Genomic DNA, 15,521 nt, shown 5'->3' on the forward strand with positions numbered 1-15,521 from the left:
TGAGCTTCTGTTGAGCCATATTACAAAATGCAGGAAGCCGAACAAAGGATGGGGCAGAGAAATGACATGCAGTTCAATTATAACCTTTAAATTCAGAAGTTCCTTTGCAGATTGCTCTGCCTGGTAGCTACATTTCATGCAACAGTTGTTTTTTATTTGGGGAAGTTCTGTTGTGTTTCTGTTTCCTGTCACATGATGATTTGGCTGATGACTTTATAGAACTGCCAGGAATGGCTATGTTTTGAGTGATGGCTGAATTGTAATGTTACCTCTCCAAAGAAGATCTCGTTGAGTATCTGCAAACACTCATAAGAATTGTTTCAGAACATGGAGCAAGGAACGGCAGACTTATCTGATGCAGAATCAGGTGGGTCGGACATTTACTACATTGAACTGAAAGTTTAAGTAATGCAATGCTGATATCTGACAGTAAACGGGCAGTTTTCAAAGTGTATGGTTTCTCTAATACATTTAACACAATCGTAATTGAATCTCAATTGGCTTTATATTTTTTGAAAGGTAATATCATAAAAATCACGGGTTTTACTTTATTAGAATAGAATATTGAATTCCATTATTATGTTTTATCACACTTAACTTCTCTCGAGCGTAGCCACCAGCAACTTACTGACTACAACTACTTCCTGTACTTGACAGTGCAAAGTGTGAGCAAGCCATATGGCTGGCATTGTAGTGACAATTTTCCTACAGTTTTTCTGCCTCTGTTTTCTGTGGCTGCAACCTATTTTTTTCCCCACAGAGAAAATGATGAGAAAACTGGTTCTGACATACTTTTCTTCATTTATTCAAGAGATGTGGGTTTCACAGACTGAGCCAATATTTAAACACCCTCCCTTAATTGTTCTAGAGTGACTGCAGTGCTTCATATGTGGTTAAACCCACCATGCTGACAGAGAAGGAGATCCTAGGATTTTGACCCGGCAATGATGAAGGAACTTAGTGGCCACTTTATTAGATACACCTGTATATCTGCTCACTAAAGCAAATATGCAATCAGCCAATCATGTGGCAGCAACTCAATGCATAAAAGCATGCAGACATGGTCAAGTGGTTCAGATGTTGTTCAGACCAAACATCAGAATGAGGAAGACGTGACCTAAGTGACTTTGATCGTGGAATGATAGTTGGTGCTAGACGGAGTGGTTTGAGCATCTCAGAAACTGTGCAATCTCCTGAGATTTTCATGCACGCAGTCCCAACAGTTTACAGAGAATGGTGTAGAAGAGCATCGTTGAATACACAACACGTTGAACTTTGAAGGTGGATGGACTACAGAGAGCAGCAGAAGTCCACAGACATATACTCAGTGGCCTCTTTTTTTAGGTTCAGAAGATACCTAGTAAGGTGGTCATTGAGTATATTTCCAAGTCAGGATGATGTGTGACCTTGGAGGGCAACCCACATTGTGCTGTTACTATGATCTTGCTGCCCTTCTTAGTAATTTTCTTAAACTTTATTACTTTGTTATTTGAAATACTTTACCTAAACAACACTCAAATTGTAAAATAGTGCAATTGCATATTGGAAAGTGGATGAAAAAGGTCAAAAGTGAGTTGTATTACAGGCATAATATTTTAGTGGTCAGGATTATTGAATTAAAGGAATGATTCAAGTTCCTCTATGGCAGCTGTAGAATTTAAATGTAAGAAGTTAAAAATCAGGAATGAAAATAAGTGTCCTTTTAAATGACCTGCCAAACCATTCATTTCAGGACAAATAGGGATGGGCAATTAGTGCTGGTGCCCCTCATCGTCTGTAATATGAACAATTTGGTCTCAAAGTCAAGAATGCCAAGAATGCGAATGTGTGGGCTAATAAGACTGTGTAACACTGTGATGAAGTGAAGACTTTGTCACACATAGAGGCAACGCTAGGTAACAGATATGTGGAGGTTGGGGGAAGTGGTTTGCGTTCCAAGAAAATGGTTCATGTCAAAACTTCCCTTAATATGAAGCTACATCACTATGTCATCTGCATATGTGTCAAGGAATAAAAGTTGAAAGACATTCTTTCTTTCTTTACCTTTTTTTGAGATAAATTTATTAAGAGTTAATTTTCATTTGGTATCCCAGATTCTTTTGGTAGTGATTTGTGGATTTTTAAAGGGCAAATTTCCATTATCCGAACTGGCATAACGATGGGGCCACTTATATCTAGAACAAATAAAAAATATCTTATCCCCTTTTGTCAAAACTTAAGAAAGTTGACATTTCCTCCTTAGGGTAGAATATTTGGAAGGTGATGTTGCAGGATTAAACCTGTCTCCAATCACTCTGCTCTACAGATTATAGGTGGTGTTGATTTGACGTTGAGTTGGAAAGGAAGAGACAGTGACATGAATTGGGTGGCAGAGTAGTATGGCGGTTAGAGTATCGCTTTACAGAGCCAGCTGTAATACTGAGGTTCAATTGTAGCTACAATCTGTAAAGAGTTTGTACACTCTCTCTGAGACTGCATGCAATTGCTCTGGCTGCTCCGATTTCCTCCCACATTCTAAAGACATACAGTGATGGTTACTAAGTTGTGGATATGCTTTGTTGACTCCAGAAGCGTAACAACAGTTGCAAGTTGCCCCAAGCTCATCTTGAACTGTGTCGGTCTTTGATGCAAATCATCCACTTCACTGTCTGTTTTGATGCACACATGACAGATGAAGCAAATCTTTAATGTTTAACTTTACTCTTTTCTATCAGCCACAGAGTGATGGAACTCACCACTGATCCTAAATAAAGTCACCTACAAGGTTCTAAATTTCTGTTCAATGGATTTCACCTTTTCCGGCATGAATTGTATTCTGATGTCAGTTATAGGAGATTTCTGACATATAACAATCATGATATGAAGGTGGCCTAACAGCCAGACAATATGAAGAATCCTCATTGAAAGCAAATCAAGAACACATAATCTTAATTTAAAGTTAACTTTTTAAAGAGTAAAATTTAAATTAACACCAGTCCTTGACATGAGGAGCTTTTGGTGGCTGTTGGCCTGTACTCACTGGAAGTCAGAAGAATAAGTGGGGATCGCGTTAAACCTATCGAATGTTGAAAGGCTTAGATAGAGTGGATGTGGAGAGTTTGTTTTCCATGTTGGGGGAGTCTAAGACTGAGAACACAGCCTCAGAATAGAGGGACAAGTTTTGTATGGAGATGAGGAGGAATTTCTTTTGCCAGAGAGTGGTGAATCTGTGGAATTTGTTGCCACAGGTGGCTGTGGAGGCCATCTCACTGGGTATACGTATTTAAGACAGAGGTTGATAGATTCTCAATTAGTCAGGGCATGACGGGATATGAGGAGAAGGTAGGAGATTAGGGCTAAAAGGAAAATGGATCAGCCATGATGAAATGGCAGAGCAGACTTGATGAGCCAAATGGCCCAATTCTGCTCCCATGTCTTATGGTCTTAATGCTTTGGCATGGACTAGATGGGCTGAAGGGCCTGTTTCATTACTGAGGTGTTCTATGACACTATAATGCTAGAGTCAATCCAAACAATTTTTGGATTATGGCATTATAAGATTGACATCTTCATGAAAATGATTCCAGGTTTGAACAGTTTGTCATATGAAGAGCATTTGATGGGTATGGACTTGTATTCACCGGAATTCAGAAGAATGAAGGCGACCTTATTGAAACCTATCGAATGGTGAAAGGCCTCAGTAGAGTGGATGTGGAGAAGATGTTTCCTGTGGTGGGAAAGCCTAAGAGAAGAGGACACAGCCTCAGAATAGAGAGGTGTCATTTTAGAATGGAGATGAGGTGGAATTTCTTTAGCCCAAGAATGGTGAATCTGCGGAATTTGTTGCCACAGGCACCTGTGGAGGCCAAGTCTGTATGTATATTTAAGATGGAGCTTGGTAGATTCTTGAATGGTCAGGCATGAAGGGATACAGGCAGAAGGCAGGAGACAGAGCCTGAGAGGAAAAATGGATCAGACTCGATGGGCTAAATGGCCTAATTCTGCTCCTATACCATATGGTTTTAAAATAAAAATTGAATCATCCATAACAAAACTTTGCACTAATTAGTTTAAAATAATATTGAGTTTTGAAGTAGTTATCCTAAGGGAGTAAAGCTTTATATGTAGCATTAATTCTTTATGACCAGTCATTTGTTCAGAATAATTGTGGGTTACTGCCTAAGTAAAATGCCTCATTCAACTAGGCTTCATTGAGGATTTTTAAGAGAAAATAGTGCATTCATGATTATAGTTCTTGACAAGTTGGTGATTGCAAATGATTACCATCTGCAAGACTTCAGCAGACTATCTCGTTGAGAAGGCGGCTTCCACCCACAGCAATCTCAGAATGTCTGAGTTTTATACATTTTGATTTCAGTTTGATTGTATAATTATTTTGAACACCATTGCTATAGTCACAAATTGTCAACCATAAATTATTAACGGTTTCAGATGTTAACCACAACTTCCAGATTCCCTGCAGCACATGGCATGGATAATACATTATGTCTGGGAGCCAAAGTGCCAGGGGACTGAGGTAAAGACTAAGCTTGATGCTTAGATAAAAACAGGAAATGTTGGAATTACCCAGGCAATCAGTCTGCATCTGTGGTGTGAGGAACAGTTAATATTTTAGGTCCGTGACATTTCTTCAGAACTCTGAAGAAAAGGTCAATAAATTGACATGTTAACTCTATTCTTGTCTCCACTGATGCTCCTTGGTCTGCTGAGCATTTTCATCATTACCTGTTTTCATTTCAGATTTCTAACACTTGCAGTTTTAATTTTTTTAATAAGGGATTGGTACTTACTTGAACTACAGCTGAACACCAAACTTCTCTGTATTCACTGACCAGAATGTGTTAATTCTTAGGTTTAAATCTCTTGATGGTCTTTCCTCTCTCTGCCTCTGTAACTGCCTCCAAGATTCAGGTATACTTCTATTCAAACACATGATGTTTCCATCCTTTACAGCCAAGCCATCAGCTGTGTTTGTCCTAAACTGGTAAATTCCCCTCTATACTACCCTCTTTTCTTCATGGCATGTTTAGATTTGAATAATAATGGTCCTGTAGAATGTCTTGGAAAATTTTTAAATGACCAATTGTTGGTCATTTGTTGTTGAATACAATATATACCAGTGAATGATAACTAATGAAGCAGGTTAATGAAGCACACTGTTTGTGGTCTTCTGAGGCTGTAGCATTCGATGTGTTGTGTGCTCAGAGATGCTCTCCTACACATGCATGCAGAAACACGTATTCAGCTGTTGTAACACTTGGTTATGTGAGCTATTGTCACGTACCTGTCAGCTTGAACCAGTTTGGCTATTCTCCTCTGATCTTTCTCATTAACAAAACACTTGGCCACAGAACTCCCACTCACTGGACGTTTTTTTTGTTTTTCACGTCATTCTCTCTAAACTCGAGAGACTGAGTGTGAAAACCCCAGGAGACCAGCAGGTTTTGAGATACTCAAACCACTCTGCCACGGTCAAAGTCACTGTTATCACAATTCTTTCCCATTCTGATGTTTGGTCTGAACAACAACAGAACCTCTTGACCATGCCTGCAAGATTTTATCAACACATACAATCAAGCTGGATGAACTCAGCAGATCGGGCAGCATCCGTTGAAACGAGCAGTCAACGTTTCGGGCCGAGACCCTTCGTCAGAACTCATCCTGACTGCTGACTGCTCGTTTCAACAGATGCTGCCCAACCTGCTGAGTTCATCCAGCTTGTTTGTACGTGTTGATTTGACCACAGCATCTGCGGTGTACTTTGTGTTTCCTGTATGCTCTTATGCTTTGAGTGGCTGCTACATGGTTGGCTGATTAGATATATGCATTAACGAGAAGGTATATAGATGTATTTAATAAAGTGGCTACTGTGTGTAGATTTTCTGATCTGCACTAATAATAACTGAACATTTTTTTTGTTTTAATGTGACAAAGTATTAACCAGATGGTTACTTAATAAGTGAATATGTGAATATCCAGCATCTGCAGGTTTTCTCTTGTAAGTGAATATGTGTTTGCTTTTTTCCTAACAGATGGGAACTCTTCATTGAATATTTCCAATCACTCCTGCTGTGAAACCAGCATTTACCAGCAACTTCCAAGTAACCAGTCAGTGAAAAGAAGATCAAAATCTGTGACTTCCCAAGATAAATGTCGGTCCTTCGTTGAGAATTCATCTGAGCTTTCGACTTCAGAATTCACATGTGATGAGGAGTATCTACTTGTGGATGGCAAGCAAGCTCTGAGAGAACTTCCTTTCGTAATGGCAAAGAGAAAGAAAGAGAGGTTAGTTCTAAAGTTCAAAGTTCAAAGTAAATTTATTATCGAAGTGTATACATATGTCACCATATACAATGCTAAGATTTAATTTTTGTGGGAATACTCAATAAATCCAATAACAAAAGATGGCACTAACTGGGCATACAAGCTGTGTAAATACAAAAAGAATGAAGAAATAATAAATAAATACATACATACATAAATATTGAAAAAATGAGATGAAGAGTCTTTGAAACTGAGTCCTTAGATAGTCAGAACATTTTAGTGATGCTGCAAGTGAAGTTGACTGAAGTTATCCCATTTGGTTCAAGAGCCTGATGGCTGAAGGGTAATAACTGTTCCTGAAACTGGTGTTGTGAGTCCTGAGGCTCTTGTAGCTTCTTCCTGAGAGCAGCAGTGAGAAGAGAGAATGACCTGGGTACCTGGGTGGTGGGGGTCCCTGATGATGAATGCTGCTTTCCTGCCACAATGCTGCATGCAGATGTACTCAGTGGTGGGGAGGACTTGACCTACGATGGACTGGGATGTATCCACTACTTTTTTCCATTCAAGGGCCTAGGTGTTTCCATGCCAGGCTGTGATTCAGCCAGTCAATATACTCTCCACTACACATCTAAAGAGGTTTGTCAAAGTTTTAGATGTCATGCCAAGTCTTCGCAAATTCCTAAGGAAGCAGAGGTGCTGTCATGCCTTCTTCATAATCACATTTACGTGTTGGGACCAGGACAGGTCCTTTGAAATGATAACACAGAGGAATTTAAAGTTGATGACCAACTCCACCTGTGTGATCCCCCAATGAGGATGGGCTCGTGGATCTCTGCTTTCCTCCGCCTGAAGTAAAAAATCAGCTCCTAGGTCTTGTTGATCTCGAGTAAGAGGATGTTGTTGTGACAGAATTTAAATGACCTCCCTACCCCATGGGACAATAGTCCTACCTCATTGGACAGTAATGGTTATATTTCTATTTAATCAATTTGGTGAAAGATAGCCAGCTGTACTGCATTGTTGTTTATTCAACTCAATTTCATTTGGGTACCATTTCTCAGTTTACATCACCTTCTTCACTAAACTGATTTAAGGAATATGGTTGTCAATTGGTATTGTTGACTGCTCTTGAGATACCATCTTCAACCACTGTAGTCCTTGCAGTGAAGATGCTCCTATACTGCTGTTTGGTGGAGTGCTCCTGGGGTGAGAGCAGTGAGGTCAGAATCTGTGTTTAGAACCATTGATGTTAGAACTAGTCAGATTGGAACCTAGGTTTAGAACCATTGATGTTAGAATCTGGGGTTAGAACTAGTCAGGTCAGACCTGGGTTTAGAACTAGTCAGGTCAGACCTGGGTTTAGAACTAGTCAGGTCAGACCTGGGGTTAGAACTAGTCAGGTCAGACCTGGGTTTAGAACTAGTGAGGTCAGAAACTGGGTTTAGGACTGTTGATGTTAAAACTTGGGGTTAGAACTAGTGAGGTCCGAACCTGGGTTTAGGACTATGATGTTAGAACCTGGGTTTAGAACCAGTTGTTAGAACCTGGGTTTAGAACCATTGATGTTAGAACCTGCGTTTAGAACCAGTGAGGTTAGAATCTGGGTTTAGAATCATTGAAATTAAAACCTGGGGTTATAAACTGTGAGTCAGAGGCTGAATTTGGAGGTGGTAGCAGTCTGACGAGTTTGCTGTCTCTGTTGTTCTAGATGTCACAGATTTCACTTTAGTGAAGTGCTGCTGGAGAAGTTTTGGTGAGCTACTGCAGTGCATTTTGTATCCATAACTGTGCATTTTGTACTCCAAGTGGGCAGAGTGCTCTGAAAACAATGGAAGTGAATTTTTAGGGTGATGGGTGGTAGATGAGGTTCTGGCAGGAACTGAGCTTTTGCATGTTGTGGAGCAGTGCTCATCCAAGCAAGCAGAGTGAATTCCATCACACTCCTGGCATAAAGCAATACAGCACACGTACAGGCCCTTTGGGCCATCTAGTCCATGCTGTCCGTGATGCACACCAAAACTATTAGGTCCTGCGTTCCTCTAGGTCCCATCCTTCCGCGTGCCTGTCCATCTCCTTCTTAAATGATACTATTGTATCTGCCTCAACCACCTTCTCTGGTAGCTTATTCCATACTCATCACCTTCTGTGTGAAAAGGTTGCCCCTCAAGTCCCTATTAAATTCTTCCCCTCTCCCCCCAACCCATGCCCATCTTGTCTATGATCCTCATAATTTCAAACATTCCATGCATTTGCCCCTCATTCCCCTACGCTCCAACGAACAAAGACCTTTCCTGCGCAGTCTCTCCCTGTAACCCAGGCCCTCTAGTCCAAGCACTGACCTCCTAAATATTTTTGGCAGTCATTCCAGTTTAACCACACCTTTTCCACTACAGGGCGACTGAAACAGGATACTCCAAGTGCAGCCTCACCAGTGACTTACACAGTTGCAACATAGTTCAGTACGCAATGCCCTGTCATGTAGATGCTGGAAACACTTTGCAGTGACATGCCATTTGGCACATATTACTGTGCACCTAGCCTGTAACTTGTGCTCACAGTCCTGGTATGATTGTGGTTGACTCAATATATTTCTAGTTAATGATGACTCTTCCTGGGTGTTGATGGTGGGAGACTCGGTCTTCAAAATTTTCAGGATTATTCAAAAGATTTTAGCACATGTGCTGCCATCAAATGATCCGTCAGCACTTGAATGCCTTGGCTCCCAAATTGGCCATCCACTCTAATTATCCATGATCTCTGCTCTGAGTAAATTCCCACTACGGCTTTTCTTCAGCAGTCCCCTGTCTTGGCCGATTAGGGCTGGTGTGTGAGATGATATGACTTGTGCTTCAGGACAATGGAGAGAATATGATTAGCATAATGGGAGTATTATTTCATGCTGAGACAATCAGTGGATGAGTAGGGAGATGATTGACTTGTTGAGATTGGGAGTTAGTCAGGAAGATAAATAATGAAAAGTCAGTAGTTTTAAGTTCCATTGTGCTTAAATGTAAATTTGTGTATGTAAAATACAATTTGTAGGCCATTGTATTTATTCATATATGCTCCTACATAATATCTCTGGCAACATTAAACTGAAACACAGTCATTCCACTAATAGGCCTGGTCATTTTATCCATAAGGCTTAACTATAAGTTTTTAGTACGGCAAACCTGCAAACATGTGGCTCAGATTATTAATGGAATCTAAACAATACCATATATTATCACATTTGAGGTCCCCGATGATTTTTGAACTGAGGTCAATAACTTGCTAGGTGGAGATGTGTCTCTACCAAAGGAGATGTAGGGCACTCCTTCCCCCTGCTAGCCTACAGGTGTAGGACCTGCTTAGCTTCCCCCTGCCCCCCCACCCCCTGCTCAGGGTCACGTGAAGCCATGGGAGCAGGTGGTGCATATCACAATTCCTGGTTGTGCGACCACTGATGCCAGGCAGAAATCTCTGAAGCGTATTGATAATGGCTGGGGTCACCTGTCTAGTAAAGACACTGCCCAGAAGAAGATGGTGGCAAACCACTTCTGTGGAAAAATTTGCCAAGAACAATCATGGTCATAAGACCATGATCCTCCACGTCATATGACACGGGCACATGATGATGATGATGATGAAATAACGTGCATCCTTTCAAGGAAGGAGTGTGTATTATCCTTTGCTACAGAAATTTGATATGTTTATCACTTTTGTATACAGACTCGTAACCATGGTACAAAGTTTTACTCTGGTTCAGACATGCAGATAATCAAGTAAACAAATTCTTTTCTTCCTTTCTGACTATTTCAGGATCACTGTCTGTGCCTGTTTCAGAAAACATTTTAACCTTTTAACACTTAAAACCACAGATCAAAAATATTGATTGGAAAAATGTATTGAATTAACTTCTTTTAGTAACGAACAACTCTCAAGTATGCTGTTGGATTGGACTATATAATTGTTATTTTCTTTGTAGTTTTAATTTCATATGCTTGTTTGTATTTTTATATAATTACCTATATACGTGAAATTGTTCAGTGTGTTCTTTAGTAGTTCCAGTTTCCTTGTATCTTTCTGGAAACGTCTTCATTTTAGTGGGTATTGAATTACTGGAATAGGAGCTATCTTATTGATTGATTTAATCAATTGAATTTGGATGGAATTTGTGCCATCAACAGTCCGATATAAGTGGGCCAGACTTTGTTGGTTTGCTCTCCTTTGTCTTTGTTCTTCCCCCCTGCCATTAGGTTCTCTTTGATCTTTGCTGTCTTCCTTCCCTTCATTTCCTTTGTTCTCCTAATGTTTAATAAAATGATCATAAGTAACAAGTCTTATGCCGTGTTCTTGACTTCTGAAGAACCTTGGATCACAAAAACATCAGGATCCAACAAAGCCTTACCAATGCCTTCATTTTTGGGCTGTAAATAGTTAATAATAATCTCTGGTAAAGAGTCCCCTACAATAAATGAGGGCTTCAGATCACAATTTTCCTTTCTAGGCGTGATTAAAGATGAATCTGTAAGCAATCAATTTCATTATTTTAGTCCTGATGAACCATGTTAGCTTGAAGTTCAACTGTTTATTCCTCTCTATAGATACGGCCTGACTTTGCTGAGTTCCTCCAGCACGTTGTGTGTTTTAATCTCATTATTTGTCCTAAGAATTGATCTTTTACTTTTTGCTCAGGAAAAAGAGAACATGTGGCTCAGAGGTACTCAGCAGTTGGGAAACATGGAAGCAAAGCCAGCAGAAATCACTGAGGCGGCTGCAGGAGGAAATGAGAAATGCCATATCCTGGTTAGAACTGTGGAAGAGGTCACTGAAAGAAATAGAAGGTATTAGTGACTTCTTCAATGTGGGATTGCATTCTTAGCACAGTCAGGAACAAAGTGTCTGAAGTTGGAAATGGCTATTAAGTATGTGTAACATGAGAGGAAATAATTTAGAAAATCAATCATTACTGCAACTCAATCCCAGTATCTGAATATAGCTGTTAGAAGGGAGCACTATTTTTAAAGCATTCTTGTGCAATTAGTTTTTAAAAACTTTGTAAATTGAACACGTGATGAGGTTCAGATGAATTGTAGGATGTTTATTATTAAGGGATGTCTACAAAGTTTTATTGAGAATGTTAGTTGATTGATGAAGAGAATAAAAGATATCAGGGAGTTATTCATAAAAATAAAGGAATGAATTATGGAAATAATTGTCATTTATCCATTAGTACTAAGCACCTTTAGTGACCTTTGCATTCAGTAGCCAAGGAAATAGCTTTCTAAGTGTATCAACTGTTGGGCCCAACACATGAAGACAAACAAGAGTGATCTTAGAAATAAATTTAAAACAGCTGCTTTGCAACTAGAAAAATGCAAAATGACAGCTGCTGGAAATCTTATCTAAAAATAGAAAATACAGACAATTCTTACCAGATCAGGTAGTGTCTGTGGAGTAAAGCTTCAGTTCGATGATCTGAAATATTCTCGTGCATAATTACAAAGTTAAAGTGTAGTTATACTTTTCTCTACGGAAGTGCTGCACGTTTAGCTTTTTCTGTCTTTATTGCTGAGAAATGAGCATGGAGGACTTGCCAGCAACTTTGCATGGAACAATTGGCACATAACATGAATACCATCAAATGTGGGACTCCCAAGAGAATGTGGAGGCCCTGATCTTGTTGGCCAATTCTACCAGCAACTTTCTGCTGCACCTGAAGTTCAACAAGGAAGCAGAAGTTTGTTTCAGTTCCTCAACATTTGCACAAGGAATCTGCTTGTGGTTCTTTCCCACTAACGCACTGGATTTAGTTTATCTGTACTCATGAGTCACATTGTTGCAATGTTTAATGTATTTAAGCTTATTGTCTTTGTACATTTCTTACTGCAGGTGTGATAAGATGGCTAAATCCGAACAAGGGTTTTCATTACTAACTTGAAGATACCAACAGATATTTGAGTATAAGAACCATAAGATATAGGAGCAGAATTAGGCCATTTGGCCCATCGAGTCTGCTCCACCATTTCATCATGGCCGATCCATTTTCCTCCCAGCCCCAATCTCCTGCCTTCTTCCCGTATCCCTTCATGCCCTGATCTTTCATGAATCTATCAACCTCTGCCTTAAATATACATAAAAGCTTGGTCTCCACAGCTGTCTGTGGCAATGAATTCCACAGATTCACCAGTCTCTGAGTAAAGAAATCCCTCCTCGTCTCCGTTCCAATAGGACACCCCTCTATTCTGAGGCTGTGTCCTCTGGTCTTAGACTCTCCCACCACAGGAAACATCCTCTCCACTTCCACTCTATCAAGGCCATTCACCATTCAATAAATTTCAATGAGGTCACCCCTCATTCTTCTGAATTCCAGTGAATACTGGCCCAGAATCATCAGACACTCTTCATATGACAAGCCATTCGATCTGGGAATCATTGGCATATAATATAAAAAGAATCGGTCCCAACATAGACCCCTGTGGAATACCTCTATTTTCCAAAAAAGTGCATGATCGGGAAATTTAATGGTGATTTTCATGATCAGCAGTCCAAAATCCGTAAGATACACACAAAAATGCTGAGGAAGCAAAATTTAATGTTTAATATGAGGCTTTTAGAACTTTGTTTACTGAAGGGATTGAGAAAACATCATAGACTGATCAGCACAATCTCAATAGATGATGGAAATGGATTACTTCAGTTCCTACCTTAATATGAAGTCCAAAGTTGAACATGACTTAATTGAATGCTGAATATAATGACAGATTTAATTTTCCATTTGTTCTAGGAATAAATGAAAAATATATTGCATGTTGAAGCACTTTCTTGAAGGTGTAAAAATACTTTGGTTAGAACTACTATTCTGGAGAGTAATTTAATTTTCAAAATCAAAATAATACTGAATGGCACCTTACGTTAATCTATTGCTTCACAATATGTTTTGGACTTAGGCCGCTTTGGGACTGGCATCCAGTCATACTTCACATTCCTTCGTTTCTTGGTTTTCCTGAATCTTTTGGCATTTCTTTTGGTCAGTGGCTTTGTGCTTCTGCCTTCCATCTACATAACCAACATGGAACTCAACCAGACAGACACGGAGCGCATAGAAAACAGTGAGTCTATGATATGTGTCACATTTTATGCCATCATTATGCATAATAATGTACTATGCATGTTCATGTTCAATTGCAAAAACTGTTCAACTGTGACAGGTTAAAATGATTAATTTTCTTTGCTTCTGCATTACTATCCACCTCTTTCACTTGCTAAATGAATGGATGTACAAATTGCTGTCAGAATTCAATGATTTTGGAGATTTATTCTTGGAATGGTTTGTGTAACAATCATTTGTCAGTAATATCTGAGGTGATGGAGGACTTCAAAGTTATTAAGTATAACTGAGATTTTGTTTATACATTTTTTCTCATTGCTTTTATTGGTTTTTGCTTCTGATCAAGTTAATTCATGGTGTTATTGTTTATTTTGAAATATCTCTCTGGTTTCCATTTGTTTTATTTTAATTCAAAGGGGAAACTTTTGGAGGCATTAGTCCATGTTATTACTATTTCAATTGCCCTGCTTGCTGGTTCGAAGCTGAGATAACCGTGAAGATGCCATGAAGAATTGGTCAAGAATTTTTCCTGATAAATGGAGCATTCTTTATTCACTCTCTAAATTTTACGTTGAGTCATAGAGCACTACAGCACAGAAGCAGACACTTTGGCCCATCTAGTCTATGCTGAACTATTATTCCTCCTAGTCCCATTGACTATTGGACGTGGCTGGTCAGATTCTCCCCAGGTTATGAATGCCTGATTTAAGGACAATGCAGGTGAGCATATGGGGGACCAGCAGGATGGATGTGATGCCTGTTGTGCTGCTTCAGGCATCTTCTGCTGTGTGGGATGGGGCATTTCTGCATGCCTTTTCTCCCACTTGGGCTGGGTTGAGCTGAACAGAGCTGAGAAGGTTGAGCAGATTCCACCTCTTACGGAGTTTGCGAGGCCGATTGGCGCTTCCATCACAGCTGTAATCCACTCCCATGTTGCTTTTGTGGATTTCCAATTCATAAGCCATCCTCAGGAACATAACCTGTACAATATTTCAGAAGTTCAGTTCCACGAATCTTCAACTAAACTGCAAATATTAGTCTCAAACCAAGCATCATTGCTAATTTTAATGGTGGATTTGGTCCAGGCAGCATAAAATTTACTGTGCATTGTTGGAATACCTGTACTTTAGTTAAGAAGATTATTTTTCTTCATATTTAATTACAGGCATCCACAGCATGCCTAGCCCATTATTTATATTTTAACAATTTCTACAATGTGACATTATCTGAATTGTCAAAATGCTTATCTTTATAATCATAGGATTGAAAAGATTAAGGGAATTTCTGATCAGTGCAGGCTCTTATATTGTTCCTCTTCCAATGACTTCAAGGCTGACTTTATTGATTTATTTGGTTATTGATTGATTGACTGAATGAATGATTGATTGAGATATTGCATGGAATAAGCTATTCTGGCTGCATTGATGTAATAATTTTACTCTGATGTGAATTCTTGAATTAATTCAAATGGACATTGGTTGTAATGGTTCATACATCTATAAGCTCTCTTCTCTATATACATCTACATTTAAGTATACTGTAATCAAGTAAGGTGCTGGAGTCCATTCAGTAATAATAGATGCAAACATCCAATTAACGATCTGTGTTTCTAGTTTCTCTTTCAGCACCTGAGTGCTTCAGATATAAGCGATATCCAAAGGGCTTAGTTTCATTTTATGAAAAAATTCTGGATCTGTTTTCTGGGACAGTAAGTTATTTAAATTTAAAATGTGATTCAAATGAAATGCACTTGGGTTCAGCAGTTGTTTATTTAAGAGATAAGTAGCTGCCAGCTTCCAAGTGGTGAATTCGTAACCAGCCATGGTGTCGTATGAAGTTATGGCTTCTGCACATCTTACATGAGTGTAAATGAGACTGAACACAGGAAGAAGTTTAGCAGTATACGCATTAAAACACTAATTTGAATACCATATAATCCCAGAATCCATAAATATCTGCCTCATAAATCCTGATTAAAACTTCGTGGTCTCACCTCTAATTTAAAATGTAGATTTTAATTGAGACCTGTAAGATATTTCTCTATATGATTTTGTACACTATAGTTTCATGAAGCAAGTCAGCTAATTAGTGTGGGCAGCAATTCCAATTAAAAACAAATTGTTCTGCATTCATGGTTGTAGAGCTTGAATAACTAAATAGAAGA

General features: G+C 39.2%; 1 protein-coding gene across 1 annotated transcript in view; it reads left to right on the top strand.

The window, feature by feature from the left end:
- Nucleotides 1–217: 217 nt before the first annotated feature.
- The window catches only part of LOC140714716 (transmembrane channel-like protein 7), a 55,569-nt gene continuing 40,265 nt past the window's right edge, over nt 218–15,521 (top strand). The window contains exons 1-5 of the mRNA XM_073026214.1: nt 218–367; nt 6,033–6,285; nt 10,942–11,090; nt 13,197–13,358; nt 14,971–15,065. Coding sequence (XP_072882315.1) covers nt 328–367; nt 6,033–6,285; nt 10,942–11,090; nt 13,197–13,358; nt 14,971–15,065 — 699 coding nt within the window. The 5' untranslated portion in view covers nt 218–327. The remainder of the gene's footprint in view (nt 368–6,032; nt 6,286–10,941; nt 11,091–13,196; nt 13,359–14,970; nt 15,066–15,521) is intronic.

Source organism: Hemitrygon akajei, chromosome 22 (assembly GCF_048418815.1).
Source record: "Hemitrygon akajei chromosome 22, sHemAka1.3, whole genome shotgun sequence".
Taxonomy (NCBI): Eukaryota; Metazoa; Chordata; class Chondrichthyes; order Myliobatiformes; family Dasyatidae; genus Hemitrygon; species Hemitrygon akajei.